Source organism: Xiphophorus hellerii, chromosome 13 (genome assembly GCF_003331165.1).
Source record: "Xiphophorus hellerii strain 12219 chromosome 13, Xiphophorus_hellerii-4.1, whole genome shotgun sequence".
Lineage (NCBI taxonomy): Eukaryota > Metazoa > Chordata > Actinopteri > Cyprinodontiformes > Poeciliidae > Xiphophorus > Xiphophorus hellerii.
In genome coordinates, this window is record NC_045684.1 from 1,600,375 (window position 1) to 1,615,547 (window position 15,173).

Below are 15,173 nucleotides of genomic sequence, written 5' to 3' on the forward strand. Positions count from 1 at the left end.
TTCCATATTAACCCTTTCATGCACAGTGGCCAGCTGTCTAAAAGCCATTTTGTTTTTTTATGTTATAAATGCTCACAGACCACTGAAGTGGTCACTAATGCATCATAAAATACACCATCAACTACTGGCCATCAGCTGCAAATGCAAGAAATTATTTTTGTTAAATCCAATATGGCCGACCGACCCGATCCCTCCTTCTACTGTAGACGACTCTTGTAGGTAAAAAAAATATTGTGACATCAGATAACCCCTGAAGAACAATACTACTGATGTATTTTTCAAATGACTGTATTTGGAGAAAATTACAATAGATCACCTAAAAAAGATTTTACAAAAATGTTTTTCCTACCTTTCTTTAATAAAAAAATTAAAAATGGAAAAAACATCCTGACACAAAGGATCATAATTCATGCATGAAAGGGTCAATAATTTTTTTTTCTTATTTCAGTGACGTTTCATATATATATATATGTACATATATATATATTTTAAAGATTATTAGCAGAAATTATGTGCAGCCTGATGGAGTGTTTTTAGTAATTTTGTATGATCAACTATACAAGATCCACAAAACAAAAATGAAATGTTCGATCTATAAAAGCTTTAACCGAGATTTCAGCTTGTTTTTAACTGATGCATAAAATCTTAACGCTTCTTTTCTGAAGCAAATAAATCTGAACACATTGATCCTAATGAAACTGTCCTGCAAGTTTAAAAAATAATGTGTTCAACCACAAGGTGGCAGCATTGCCTCGTATTCAACAGTCTGGTGATTATTGGGGTAAAATGGACGTCAAAGTTATAAACGTTACAATCTCTAAAAATCAGGTTTTACCCTCAGAGCTGCAAATGTTCCACCAGAGGCTGTTGTTGTTTACCCTTTGAGTAAACATCTAAACAAAATCACTTTTATCATTTAAATTTTAATTGATTTTTCTGCTTATGAACCGTTTCAAAGAACAAAAGTCGTTATGTATTATACATTCATTTCAGTGTATTGTACTTATTATAGTAGCTATATGGCACCAGAATACAATTTAGGTGCTTTGAAAACTCACTTTTTTAGTAACTTATTTCTATTTTAGGTCTTACAATTGAAAAAGCATAAAACCTTTACATAAAATTTAACATACACATTGTCGTCTGGGATGTTATTGGGCTGTAAAGGTCAAGGGTCAAAAAAAGTGCAGGTAACATCTCTGCAGACCCTACACATCCTGGACACAAACAGTAGAGTTTTACCTTCATGTCGGCACAAATCGAACACCTGACAGGAGGAGGAGGATCTGCAAACGGCTGCTTAATACAGAAAACAGCAGAAGCAAAATGTCTGGACCAGATTGTCTTTATTCAGTGAATCTCCACCAAAACAATCCAGAGTTTTGATCAAATGAGTTACATCAGCATTTTGTTTTTACAGTGGTTTACTCCACAGACCGAAGGACTGGAGTCTCACTGGTTCAGTCATAGTTGCAGTAAAAATTTAAACTTTTTATTGATTTATTTTTCATTAGCTTTAAGAGCGTGTTTTACATTTCTCTCATTAAGACGATCTGATTTATCACTTTTTATGTTTGATTCTCCACATTACATCACATTAAGTAAAGTAACAGGTTCACTCCTTCATTCTGCTCCATCTTTCCTGCTCATCCACCTGCTCCACTCTTTTCCCTTCCAGCTTTCTCTCTAAACTAGCCTCCACCTGCAGCTTCCTCTTGTTTTCTGCTCATCAGCACAGATAAATTAGCTCAACTTTAATCAGAAGAAAAGGAGAAACTCTTCTGGTTTTCTCTGCTCCCCATATTGATACATATAGAATATTTTTTGTGCTCCAGGTTTAGAACTTCCTTCCTTTTGCAGGTTTTAGAAAAGCTGTTATTCAGGTGTGAAATGTTTGCAGACAGAAAAGTCCTCGGACATGATCATGGTTTGCCTCCGGGTCGCGCTACGCCTTGGCAGGGGCCATGCTACTCTCCCTGCTCCGGTTCTTGGCGGCCTGCTGCGGGTCTTCGTGGCCCGGCGTGTTGCGGTGTTGCTGCCGGCGCGTCGCATTGCGGGGTGGCAGGGTCAGGCTGCAGCAGGACACGCCCACGGTGGGCTCCGGGAGGTCTTCGGCTTTGGACCAGCTGTCGGTAGCCGGATCGTACTTCTGCACAGCCGCCTTGTAGCGCTTCTCCGCCTCGTTCCAGCCGCCCAGCAGGTACAGCTTGTCTCCCAGTGGGGAGAGGCCAGCGGTGCTCACGCCCAGTGGGAGAGAGGCGACCCGACCCCACGCCCCGCTCTCTGGGGAGAACACCTCCACTGACAGGACATCCACCCGCTCTCCTCCGGGCCCCAGCTGGCTTCCACCTACAACATAAACCCTCCCTCCGAGGGTGGCGGAGCAGTGCCAGCCACGGGGCGTCTCCATGGGAGCCTGCTCGGTCCAGGTGTCGCTCTCCATGCGGTAGCAGGCCACTGACCGGGAGTAGGCGCAGCTGATGTAGCCGCCGGTCACCAGGATGTCTCCGGAGGGCAGAGTGGCACTGGAGTGGCAGCAGCGGGGCACCTCCATGGGGGCTTTCATCTGCCAGGTGTTGGAGGCCGGCAGGTAGCTCTCAGTGGTGGCCAGAAGACCCTCAACGTTGCGACCGCCAATGGCAAACAGGCGGCCGCCGCTGGCAGACAGGGAGAAGTGGGTGCGGCGCTGACGCATGCTGGCCAGGTGCAGCCAGGTGTTGAAGCGAGGGTCGTACCTGATGGGTTGGAAGAGAGACAGTGACCTTTATCTGATTCACAAAACAAGTAGAGACAGAAACTGTGGCTCTCAAAGTGTTGGTTAAAGTTTTCCATTTCTTGGCCTGATGGTTCTTAAGGCTTTCTGAAGGTTGTTCTTTGAGAGCTTTTCTCTAGATCAGTTGTCTGAATCTGGAGTCCTCAAAGGTCCTGCAGCGTTTAGATGTGTCCCTTGTCCTCCACGTTTGAACTAACTGGAAAACAGCCTCATCATGCAGTCAAACTCTACAGACCTCTGCTAATTGACTCATATTAAAGCAAGTTGTGCGGAAGCAGAGCGACATCAGGAATACCAAAGTAACCGAATTGGCATTCCTTTGTTAGTGTCAGCTTTAAACTTTGGTGTCAGGGTTGTATTCTTGTTAAGATTTGCTGGTTTACCTGCTGAGCGTGCTGACGGCATGTTTGGCCTGGTTGCGAGCGTCGTTCTGGTCCTCTCCTCCGGCCACGTACAGGAAGCCATCCATGACGGCCACGCACTGGTTAAAGCTCTTAGCCGGAAGCTGGGTCAGGTGGCGCCAGGTGGCTCCTCCTTCACGAGGGTCCCTCCACAGCACCTGAATGGGAAGGTCAAAGGTCAACAATAACTTGGCTCATACCCTGCATTTTAGGAAGAGACCAATCTTAAAAGGTTGTTACTAAAAGAGGCAGTTTAAATTTTTATGTCAGTAATTAGTGTTACTGTTGCCATGTCGACACTGACCTCGCGGCTAAGAGCCCTCTCAGTGAGTGACGGACGTCCTCCGATGGTGAGCAGAGTCTGCTGGGCCCCTCGGACCTGAGTACGCCGGGACTGCAGGGTGTTCTGCTGGTGGGGCAGCAGATGGTAGTTCATGGCGTCGACCAGCAGGCGGTGACACTGGGGGTCCAGCATCATTCGGGGGACGGGCTGGATCTGGCTCACCAGCTCGCTGGCTGGAATCGTCTCGAAACGGACTTGGGACAGAAGCTCAGCAGCGTGAGGCTGACGGGAAGCGTCGAAGTCCAGCCACTTATTGGCGAGCTGCAGGAGTCAGTGAAGAGTTTCAGTGTGCTGTAAAAGGGCATCATGAAGTCACTAATTCCTCATTTCCACTGAGTTTGTGGGTTTGTGCTTTTAGGTACACTATAGCCACTATAGCCTTTACTTTAACTGGTTCTTCCCCAGATCTAGCTGGGTTTTGCGCTCAAGTGATCTGACTGACAGCAGACTGCATTCATTGATTGGCTGTAGTAGTTGGGAGGTGAACTGCAATTTGACAATGCCATAGTTAAACTTGAAGTCCAAGCTTCAATTGTGGCAGAAGAAGGCACACAGTGTCAACTGGACAGGCCAACCCACAGCTTCTGAGAAACTGACTGTACATCATCGGCGTTTCAACTACAGCTCCTGTAGTTCCTGACCACGCCCACGCTCAACTTGGGTAGAAACAAACATTGACCAAATAGAGTGATTCTTGAAGGAGGAGGAGCTTATTTTATGGTTTGGCTTATTTAGGAGAACGTTTCCACCACCAGTTGGATTGGGCAGGTGGGGTTAATGTGGCATCATTAACCCCAGTGCGTCATGTTTGTCGTTGCACAAACATGACTAGAATGTCTTGTGCTTGTCAGAAGCTGTGATGTTTTTCTGTCCCCCAGTAGCTGCACCCTAACAGTACTGAACCATTGTCCTGTGTACCTACAGTTGAATGGTGCCGTACGCATTAGATGTATCTAATGCTTTTACAGTGGAAACAGACAAGATTCACCAAACTGCAGCAACTAATGCCGCACTGCACAGTGGGAGTGAGGCATAATGAGTTCAGATGGTGGGCATGTGTGTTTACATCGATCCTGTTAGATCTTAGTGCTGCATTTTTATAGTTGATCACAGTATTCTTTCACCGAGACTTGAATTCTCTGTAAGGATCATGGGTCGAGACTTGACAGGTAAAGACATTCAAATCTTCCTTGTCCACCACAATTGCTGATGGTGTACCACAGGGTTCAGTGTTTGGGGCATTTCTCTTTTGTAGGTATTCACTTCCACTCTGTAAAATTATTTATTATGTGTTATGCTGATGATACTCAGCTAAACGTGATTAATCCATTCAGAGGCTCAGAACCCATGAATTTAACAATCATCCATCAGCAAAGTTAATAACATAATTAAACTGAGATTTTTATATTCGTGAAGGCGTTCATCTACAGAACGGAGCAGCTGTTAACTCACTGACAGACTCATGTTCTGCTCAGATTATAAATACTAAAGTCTCAGCTGCTCGTCTATTTCCGTTGTGAACATGTATATTAATAAAAAGCATACAGTGTGAGTTATGTTTAGAGATTTCAGGTCACGGTGGACATGTGGGTGTCTGGTTGGAAATGTGGGTCTGTGCTGGCTGGAGAGCAGCTGGTCTGGGGTCTGTTTTTGGACCCTGCTGTAAATAGAAGGAATGAGCCAAGATGGGTAAATACTGGGAGTGTTATCTTCTTGGAAAAGATTTGAGAAGAGGATATAAGTTATTCTGGGGGAGCATCTAAAGTTTGACCCCTGACCTGGAAAGCCGTGACCTCTGATGGCAGGACCAGGGAGTCGTCCTGCAGGAAGGCGGAGATCTGCTCCAGGGTCAGCTGCGTGAACAACGGCGTTTCGGCGAACTGGACAAAGTTTTCCAGGATGAAGCGGCGGGCGGCGGCGCAGACGGGCAGCAGTCCGTAGGCTGCGGCGATGTTCCAGATGTAGACGCAGGTTTGCACGTTGAGCTCAGCCAGCAGGAAGTCCACGCACATCTTCAGGAGCTGCGGGATCTGCAGGGTGGCGGCGGCAGAGACGGTGCATCCGATGGTGTAGAGGGACATGTGGACACGACCCATGTAGGCAAAGGTGATGACGTTGGCGAGACCTGGAGACAGACACATGAAAACCTTCATGAATAACTTTTATAATTCCTTACGAAGGTTAGGAACTTGATGTGGCATGAGAGAACGGACCCAGCGGTGACAGGGAGGGGAGCTCCAGGCGCTTCATTCCAGGGTCTTTGGCCAGAATCTCCCTGAAGTACTGGCTGACCGAGGAGATGACCAGCTTATGGACGTCGAAGGCTTTAGTCTTACAGGCCAACTCCAGATCGGTCAGAAACCTGAGCAAGTAGGGAGCAGGAACCAATCAGCAGCCGGCCTGAAGACAACAACGTCCATCTGTCAATTTATCCATCCATCCGTCCATCATCCATCCATCCATCCATCCATCCATCCATCCATCCATCCATCTCAATTTATCCATCCAACCATCTTTAGTTTAACTATATTTCCCTGCAGCTGTAATGTTTGATGGTTTATATCTGAGCAGCGGCCATTACTGAATCACATCTGGATGATTGTTACTGAATCACATCTGGATGATTGTTACTGAATCACATCTGGATGATTGTTACAGAATCACATCTGGATATTTCAGCATCTTTTCTCAGAGCCTGGTTCTGATCCAGATGCGGCGGCGCAGACTGACTTCTCCTGCCGCATCTTGCTGAGCTCGTCCAGCAGAGCGTTGCCATGGAGAGGCCGTGTGAGCTCGCTGCCCAGGCCGAGCCCGCGCTCCCCGGGTTTGATGACGGGCGGCGGCAGCGGCAGGTTGAGGCTGTTGAGCTGAGCGATGTCCAGCGCCGCGATCTGCTCGATCTTCTTCACCGCCGCCTCCACCACCACCACGCCGTCGCCCCGGCTCTCCACCTTCACCGGCAGGGAGCTGGGGTCCATGATGGCGTCTGTGGCAGGTTTCCTCTGACGGACGGCCTTCTTCTTAGGCGCCATGTTTGATTTCAGCTTCAGAACTGATCAAGCTGTCAGGATTGTTCCTGGTTTCCTTGGTGGTTTTGCTTCAACACAACACACAGCACCTGAAGAGGAAATAATGGGACACGGAGAGAAAAACTCCGTTAAGCTGTGTGGAATATGGAAAAGAAAAACTGTATATTTTCATCAAAGAATCTCAGAAAATTTCTAGAAAATTTCTTATTCTAAGAAAAACTGAGCAAGATCCTCCAAATTCCTCATTTTATTTTGTATTAATTTTTTGTATAAAATTGCTACAAAATTATTCTAGAATGTTATTACTTTATTCCCGCATTATCAGAACGATATCTCCATATTGTTATGACTTTAGTCTCATATTATTGCAACTTTATCCCCATATTATCTTGAATTTATTGTGCTAATGCTATGACTTTATCCCTGCATTGTTATGTCTTTATTTTTGCATTATTACATTCTCTCAAAATCAAAAAATGTCTTATCCTGGTGCTAATACTCTGTCGTTTGGTGCGGCTTGTAACACCAAACTAAAATGAAGTGACTAATCATAATTTACTCATGACTAAACATGTTATGTTGGTCTGATTTGAACATGTATCCAGTAACATCTGCAAACTCTGCTGAAAACCAGTTAACACCTTTGCTGGAACCAACCAGACCGTCGCTGCCGGACAGACTTTGTCTCCTTTAGGAGGTGATAGTGACTGGCAGGTGCAGGTGCAGGTGTGCTGTGCAAGGCCAGCCAGAAAGGAAGAACTGAGCTCCAGTTTGTGTTTTACAGCCTCTCTACACACAGAGCAACCGGGGAAGATCTGCAAGTAAAACCAGAACCTGACAGAGACGGCACAAGTTGTTCATGGAGGCCGGAGAATTAATGCAGAATAATGAAATAACATTAACTCTACCTTGTTTTATGTAGATTTTCTGTTCAGGATATGAACTGAAGGCTCTAAAGTCTAATTTGTTCTCAGTTCCTCTCAAAGAATAAAAATCTTATGAACAGCAGAAATGCCAGATGTCCTTTAAAGTGAAAAAGCTGCAGATGCTCAGAACTCCCTGATGATTTACCATCCGCCTCAGCATCACCATTATCTTCTTCATCTGCTCCGTTTGTGTAGATTGCATCGTTTCATTTTAATTTAGTTTCCAGTTTCTCTTCAAGTTTTATTTTAATTACATCTGTGATGTCCAACCAACCCACAAACAAATCACAATGGAACAGATTTTACTTAAAAACAAACTCAACCAACTGAAAGACATAATATAATAAGCTGCATTTAACAGTCAGTCTTGGTTGCTTGTCACGTTTCAACAACAAGGCAGTTAAAAACATCTCAAACACGTCACACAGGCATTAGGCCTGGACAGCAAACTGCTCCAAAAGTTATTTTCAACCTTTTTCAAGTAATACAAAACTTAATAAACCTTAAATTTTAATAAAATTTAAAACCGGAACCAGAAAACATTTTAGATATTCATGATAAATCAACAAAACAGAAACAAGAAATAAAATGACTCATGAAGTCTCTGTTAACAAAAAGTTCCTTCAGTAAAAGGTTTAGACTGAAGACTTTTATCAGACAGTTTTTGGTAGAAAAAGAGAAAAACCATGAATTGGTTTATTGATTGATTGATTGATTGATTGATTGATTGATTGATTGATTGATTGTTGTGGCAGAGCTACTAGTAAGATATTCGTGAAACCAAATCAGACCAAATTTCAGCCACACGAGGAAATATAATCCAATCTCTGAGTGTATTAGTTTCAGTTTTTTAGATTTGACTTTGACTAATGTGCGTTTTTAGGCTCTGAAGTCTAAAATGAAATAAGATCAGTGTTTTTATCGAATCTTTCTGTTTTAATGTCTCTTTCAGGATTTCTGTTGGCAGTAACGAGGTCCTCTGCCTCCGAAACCTGAAACTGTCAAACATCCAAACTGAAACAGTTAAATGTTTTCCGCCTCAGCTGAAACGTCTAAAACTGAACGGCCTCCACCACAGACGTAAACATGATTCACGCCTCTATCCCGTCCTCCATAAATAGCACATTCCGGCCCGCTGGGCCCGATATGGACGGAACCGGGTGGGACTCGGGCCGGGCCGGACCTGCAGCTGTTGTTAGTGTCACATGAAGGGGAGGGGGCTTCACTGCTACAGAAAGTAAAGACACCCTGCCTGAAACAGAACAGCAACAATCCAGCAGCAGAGACTCTGCAGAACTTCATTACATCTACAGCTGCACTTCTGATTCACTCCAAAACAGACTTCAAAACACAAATGTTTAGTTTCAAAGAATGAACATTAAATAATTATACACATAAATGCTGCAAGAGGGTTTGAGAATAAAGTTTCAGTCCAAACCAAATCAAAATTTTGTAAATTATAACAGCAAAGGAACAAAAAACTGTTCAGTTTTGATTAATGTTCTCCAGTACGCTGATGACTATGTCTTATTTTCAACAAATGTCAAAGGTTAAGGCATTTGTTTTGGTCCATTTGTTGTTAATCGCCCCCAAAAAAGAAAGAAATTTGGCTAGGTCCATGCTAATGCTAAAGCTAACACAAAAGGTAATGCTAATGCTAAAGTTTAAGGTCAATTAGCTGGTTTAATTTTAGTTGTACCCTGGAATATTACATTATTTGTGGGGCATACTTTACAATATTTTTGTTCTAATTGTAATTCAAATAAAAACAGATTAAAATAAATAGTAAAATTAAGTTTAGCATGATTTAATTTTTTAGAAGATATTATCAAGCTGTAATATTTATATATCAAAGGAATTAAAAATCCGATTCAGTGATGCAACATTCAGGATTAACCAAAATAATTTATCCTTTTGGAGCCACAAATGCATCAGAAAGCCACGTTTTACATAAATTCAAGTTGTCGACATTTTTCAACTTAAAATGATTAACAGGATATCCAGGCTTATTTTGGAGCAAATGCATTTCAGATGCATGAAAATAACAATCAGCTGTCAAAAACACGTGGTACCAAGGTCAGACTGGAACCAGTCCGACTGACAGTATCATCATCATCATCATCATCATCATCAGATTACCTTTATTTTTACTCCTAAACAAACCAGGTAACTAACTTTAAATATTGTCAGATTTTTACGTCTGTACATTATACATACTATAGAAACTAAACTGAATCACAATTAACTGAAAATTATGTTTTTATTTTTAGCAATAACAAAAATCTTACTACATAAAGGAAAAAAGGGGGCGGGATGTTGAACAGTCGAGATTTTACATTTTTTTATAAATTTCCTGAAACAATTTATTTTAAAGAGATACAGAGCGCAAAAAAACCCCCCAAATATCAATACAAATATTAATAACTGTGTAAATATGAAATATATTTGTAGAGATTATTGGATTAAAATGTAAATAAAGCAACACTGGGGAGGGAAAAATATTTACTAAGTTTTATAACTAAGTTTCCATAAACTAATACGTCCCAATTCTGCATCTGAATTAAGTTATTGAATCTGAAATCAATCAATTATTTGTCTCATGTTGCTGACAAACATTGAGAAATAATTTTTTGACAGAAGTCCAGAAAATACAAACCAGAGTTTATGTAAGCTGTTTTCCTGATGAGAAATGAAGAGAAAGATTCACTGGAAATTATTTACAACCAAAGATCCTCTTTGAGTTTCTCACACTCACAGAAACAGAAATGAAATACATTTAAAAAGCAGATTATTTACAGAGTAAACACGCCTCTTTAGTTTCTAAGCAGAGTTTCTGATTCTCCAGGCTGCAAAGTTTTCATTATGTTCATCAGAGAGACAGACTGGGGCCTGAAAGTCTAAACTGTTTGTGTCCAGCATGTGTGGGGTCTGCAGAGATACTAGCTGCCATTTTTCTGACACTAAACCTGGAAGGAGGGAAGATCAGCCCTGATGGTTAATCTGAAAACCAGTTAGAAACAGACTGAATATGCTGGGTTCACTGGAAAACAGAGAATGGAGCGTCAACTTAAAAAGTTTCATTAATTTGTTACATGTAATCAAATTAAGTTTGTCAGACTTACTGAATTTACATTTGTTTAACATGACAAGTTTATAAACTTAACATGTTTATTTGGATAAACTGAATATGATTCCTTGTAAAAAATGAACTGTTTGTTTAAGTTGGATCACCTGTTTTCTTTTTTCAGTGTATCTGTGTCAGTTTGCCTGTATTAAAACTTTTACACTTTTAATAGTTTAAATAAGGAAATAATAATGATAAAATGACAAGCAGTGGATAAAACAGAGTTTCTGTCCTGGTGTTCTGGTTCTGGTTCTTCTGCTGCGTTTCAGTCTTTTTATGACAGCAGGTCACATATGAGCAGCAACAGAGTATTTCACTGAAAAAGCAGCTGAAATCTAAAAACCCTTAAATATCCTCATCAGTACCACCTTAAATGGTTGGTACTGAAAATCTGATTTCCCAGCAGAAATGGATTAAATTAAAAGTTGTACCTTTTCCTCCTTCCTCTCTCTTGTTCCTTTCGTTTCTCTCGTGTTTCCTTCCTTTATGTTTAGTTTCTCAGTTGTTTTCCGCTTTGTCTCGTCCTTTAGTCCGTCTACAGGAGTGCTGTGTGTGTGTGTGTGTGTGTGTGTGTGTGTGTGTGTGGTTCAGGGTTTCAGGCTCCCACCAACAATGTGACGTCGGGTTCGTCAGAACCTCCTTCACATTTTCCACCTCCATCTCCAAATAGAGACTCTCTCCTTCAGCCTCCTGCCCAAAAATAGCTCCGAGTTTCCCAGCTGTCCCTTCGCCCAGAACCTCCGGCTGGGTTTCAGGTTCTGGTTCTGGATCCGGTTCCCTCCTGAACATCTGCCAGATTTCTCATTACAAAATGAAAACAAGGTCAGTTTTTCCTTCTCCAGATGTTACAAACAACCAGGAGAAATTATTAGGGATTTTTGATGAATTCAGTCGATTTTTGTTGTTATGTTTTCTCTAAAAATAAATTAATTTCTAAAGTTGAGCTGTTATGACCTCTCCTCATAAATATCTGAACATCTTCTCAATTTTTAAATGTCACTATTTGTTGTTAAAGTCAATAATAAATGATAAATGAGTTGCAACTAAACCTTATGAGTAAAAAACAAGTCACTTTTTAAAACAAATGTTGATTTTGTTATATAAAAGAAAAAACATAACATTATTTGAAAAATTCTGGATTAATTAAAAAAATCACAGCACATTTAATAAACAAAAAAAATTAATAAATAACTAATGGATAAATAAGTAAAATAATAATAAAATAAAATAAATTAATAGAAATCTGACTAAAAAAGATCAAAAATAGCTTTCAGAGAAGTCGCAGCAAATTTAATGAGTAAATAAATAAGTAAATAAATTTTTACCTTTTCTGAAACAAACTTTACTGTTTTCATAAAAATATCCCACATTAAATGTTCATGTCCATTCACAAAGGGTTCAAATATTTTGAATAAATAAAGAAAAATTAAAGCACATTTAATAAACAAAAGATAAATAAATGAATAAATGATGGATAAAATAATAAAAATAAAATAAATGAACAAAATAAACGGTCATAAAAATCTAGTGTAGATTTTAAAATGAGGTCAAGGCCAATTTTATGGAAAAATTATTAAATAAGTCAATAAATTAATACATTTTCTGGATTAAATTTGGCTTTTTTTTGCTATATATCTAATATTAAAATATTGGGTTTTAATTTTTATATTAACATAGAAAAAAATAGCTATAGATTATGAGAAGAAAAAAATCTAAAAATGTTCATGTCCAATAAAAAAAAATGGTTCAAATATTCAATAAATTAAAAAACAAGCACAGTTGAAGCACATGTAATAAACTAGAAAATTTCGGAAGAAATTTAGCCGGGGCCTGCCAAGGCGCGCCCGTCGGGCATGGGCCCGGCGTCGTCACGCCACAAATCGGCGTCGACGCTAAAGAACGCCGCAACGTGATCAGTGGCACGCGGAGAATCGCAAGAACGTTAAGCGAGGCGGACGTGCACCATTCAGTATTATAAAGTAAGTATATCAGCTAAAATCAGCAGAAACGCTAATGTTAGCGTCATTGCTTTCATCAGTATGTGGGAAATCACTAGGATATTTTCTGTAATTGATTTACTCCATTCAGTATACTAAACATTGCTAAAAAGTAAAATAAATACCTAATAGCTTATTGAAGCTAAAATGCTAACGCTAATGAACCTTGCATTGAACTGTTTAGTAACAGTTCAATGCTCATAAACTGCAGGAAGGCAGTTCATTAGCATTTACCTAATGATTGTCACAAATATAAATTTTCAATAACGCACACACACACAACATATTACAGTTTAAAAATATATATTGACCTTATGTTAAAGATTTCTACAAACTTTTTACAGGTAAAGTTTACAATGAACCAAAATTACAACATTTAAAGAATACCATAAATTTAAGAATCTAATGTCTCTGCAATAAAAAGAAATTGCTATCTTTTTTATTTTTAAACAACACCTCATATTGTTAAATAACTGATTTTATGTATTCAAGTTTTAAATATTACATTTGAGTTTGCATGGATGTAAAATTACTGCTCAGTTTAAAAATTGCGTTGTGTTCTGTAAATAAACAAAACACAAGCAAAATCAATAAACTATATGCATATTCCAGTATACTGCGTTTTGGTTTTACATCCATTCTATTTAAATGTAGTTTGTTTGTGCTTACCAATGTTTTCTGGCCGGATGTCTGGCACCGTTTTCCCCTGGTCAGTTTGTCGATGTCTGGTTTTAGTTCTATTCTGTGGCAATCCGCAAAACGGCGTTTAGGTTTTCGTCAGTAATGCGCGATCTGTGCTTGGTCTTGTTTAAAGTCATTATTGAAAACATCTGTTCGCACAGATAGGTGCTTTCAAACGTGGACAAAACACGAGCTGCATGGAGTCGAAGCTGTGGCATCAAATCAGGGGGCAGGAGACGGTAAAAGTCCTCGATTGAAACATCAGGGAACTTCGCTCTTTAGCTTGTTAGCTTGTCGATGTTTCAGTTTTACTCGCTGGGAAAATTAATAATCAGCTTGAGGTGACTCTGCTGCACTCTAGTGGCGAGAAGCCGTAATGTTGGTTGGTAAGAATCGGAAGGCATTATGGGATATGTAGTTTGCAGTCAATTCGTGCTCAAAACCTATTTTAAGTCAATCAATGGGGTTGTAAAACGGTGGTAGGGGGGAGAGGGCCACATAAAATGACGTAGCGGGCCACATGTGGCCCGCGGGCCTTGAGTTTGACACATGTGCAATAGAGGATCTATCTGCTGCTCATGCAAAACAGTCTATTTTAATCCCATGTGTAATAGTCATTGGGTTAAATCAGTTATATAATGCTGAAAACGCAAGTAGTTGATGTAAAAATATTCAAGGCTTTTATTTTGAAATTTTCAGTATGCTTCATTTCAGAGGGCCAAACTAATACCATGTGTAACAGTGCTTTGGATGAAAAAGTCAAATAAAGCCAAAAAGAGCAATTACATGATGTAAAAATATTCAAGGCTATTATTTTGAAATTTTTGTTAAGCTTCATTTCAAAGGGCCAAACTAATACCATGTGTAACAGTGCTTTGGATGAAAAAGTGAAATAAAGCCAAAAACAGCAATTACCTGATGTAAAAATATTCAAGGCTTTTATTTTGAAATTTTCATCAAGCTTAATTTTAAATTGCCACACTAATCCCATGTGTAACAATTGCTGGGTTAAATCAGTTATATAAAGCTCAAAAGAGCAATTTTCTGATGTAAAAATATTCAAGGCTTTTATTTTGAAATTTTTGTTAAGCTTCATTTCAAAGGGCCAAACTAATACCATGTGTAACAGTGCTTTGGATGAAAAAGTCAAATAAAGCCAAAAAGAGCAATTACATGATGTAAAAATATTCAAGGCTTTTATTGTGAAATTTTTGTTAAGCTTCATTTTAAAGTTCAAAACTAATCCCATGTGTAACAGTGCTTTGGATGAAAAAGTCAAATAAAGCCAAAAAGAGCAATTACATGATGTAAAAATATTCAAGGCTTTTATTGTGAAATTTTTGTTAAGCTTCATTTCAAAGGGCCAAACTAATCCCATGTGTAACAGTGCTTTGGATGAAAAAGTCATACAAAGCCAAAAACAGCAATTACATGATGTAAAAATATTCAAGGCTTTTATTTTGAAATTTTCAGTATGCTTCATTTCGGCTTTTATTTTGAAATTTTCAATATGCTTAATTTTAAAGTTCCAAAGTAATCCCATGTGTAACAGTTACTGAGTTAAATCAGTTATATACAGCCCATAGCAGCACGTAGTTCTAAAGGCCAGTTCTCAGTCCTGATCTGTTTCAACTGAGGATAGATAGAACTACAGTGATGCGTATTTGTAGTCCAAACCAGCAGCCAATAGCCTCTTGAGTTCCGTTGCTATGTTAAATAAGTTTCACACCAAGGTGTGAAGTGTTAGTGAAACAGCCTGAGAGCCTCAGAAAATCCTGTCGCATGACTTTGCTCTGAAGCACCGTGACAGAAAACCGTACGGTCTAGATAAATTTCGAAAACATTTTACCGGAGCAGACAGGCGTATCAATGTGAGGACCGATTTTGATACTAATCGTG

The 15,173-nt window shown here is 39.9% G+C and overlaps 1 protein-coding gene across 1 annotated transcript; it reads right to left on the reverse strand.

Moving 5' to 3' along the window:
* Nucleotides 1–1,327: 1,327 nt before the first annotated feature.
* On the reverse strand, nucleotides 1,328–11,204 carry klhl43 (kelch-like family member 43). The gene is made up of 7 exons (XM_032580298.1): nucleotides 11,028–11,204; nucleotides 6,248–6,635; nucleotides 5,731–5,879; nucleotides 5,296–5,642; nucleotides 3,479–3,778; nucleotides 3,157–3,332; nucleotides 1,328–2,735 (listed from the first exon to the last, which is right to left on the reverse strand). The coding sequence occupies exons 2-7, from the start codon at nucleotides 6,547–6,549 to the stop codon at nucleotides 1,946–1,948; spliced, it is 2,064 nt and encodes a 687-aa protein (XP_032436189.1). The 5' UTR covers nucleotides 6,550–6,635; nucleotides 11,028–11,204; the 3' UTR covers nucleotides 1,328–1,945.
* Nucleotides 11,205–15,173: the final 3,969 nt, after the last annotated feature.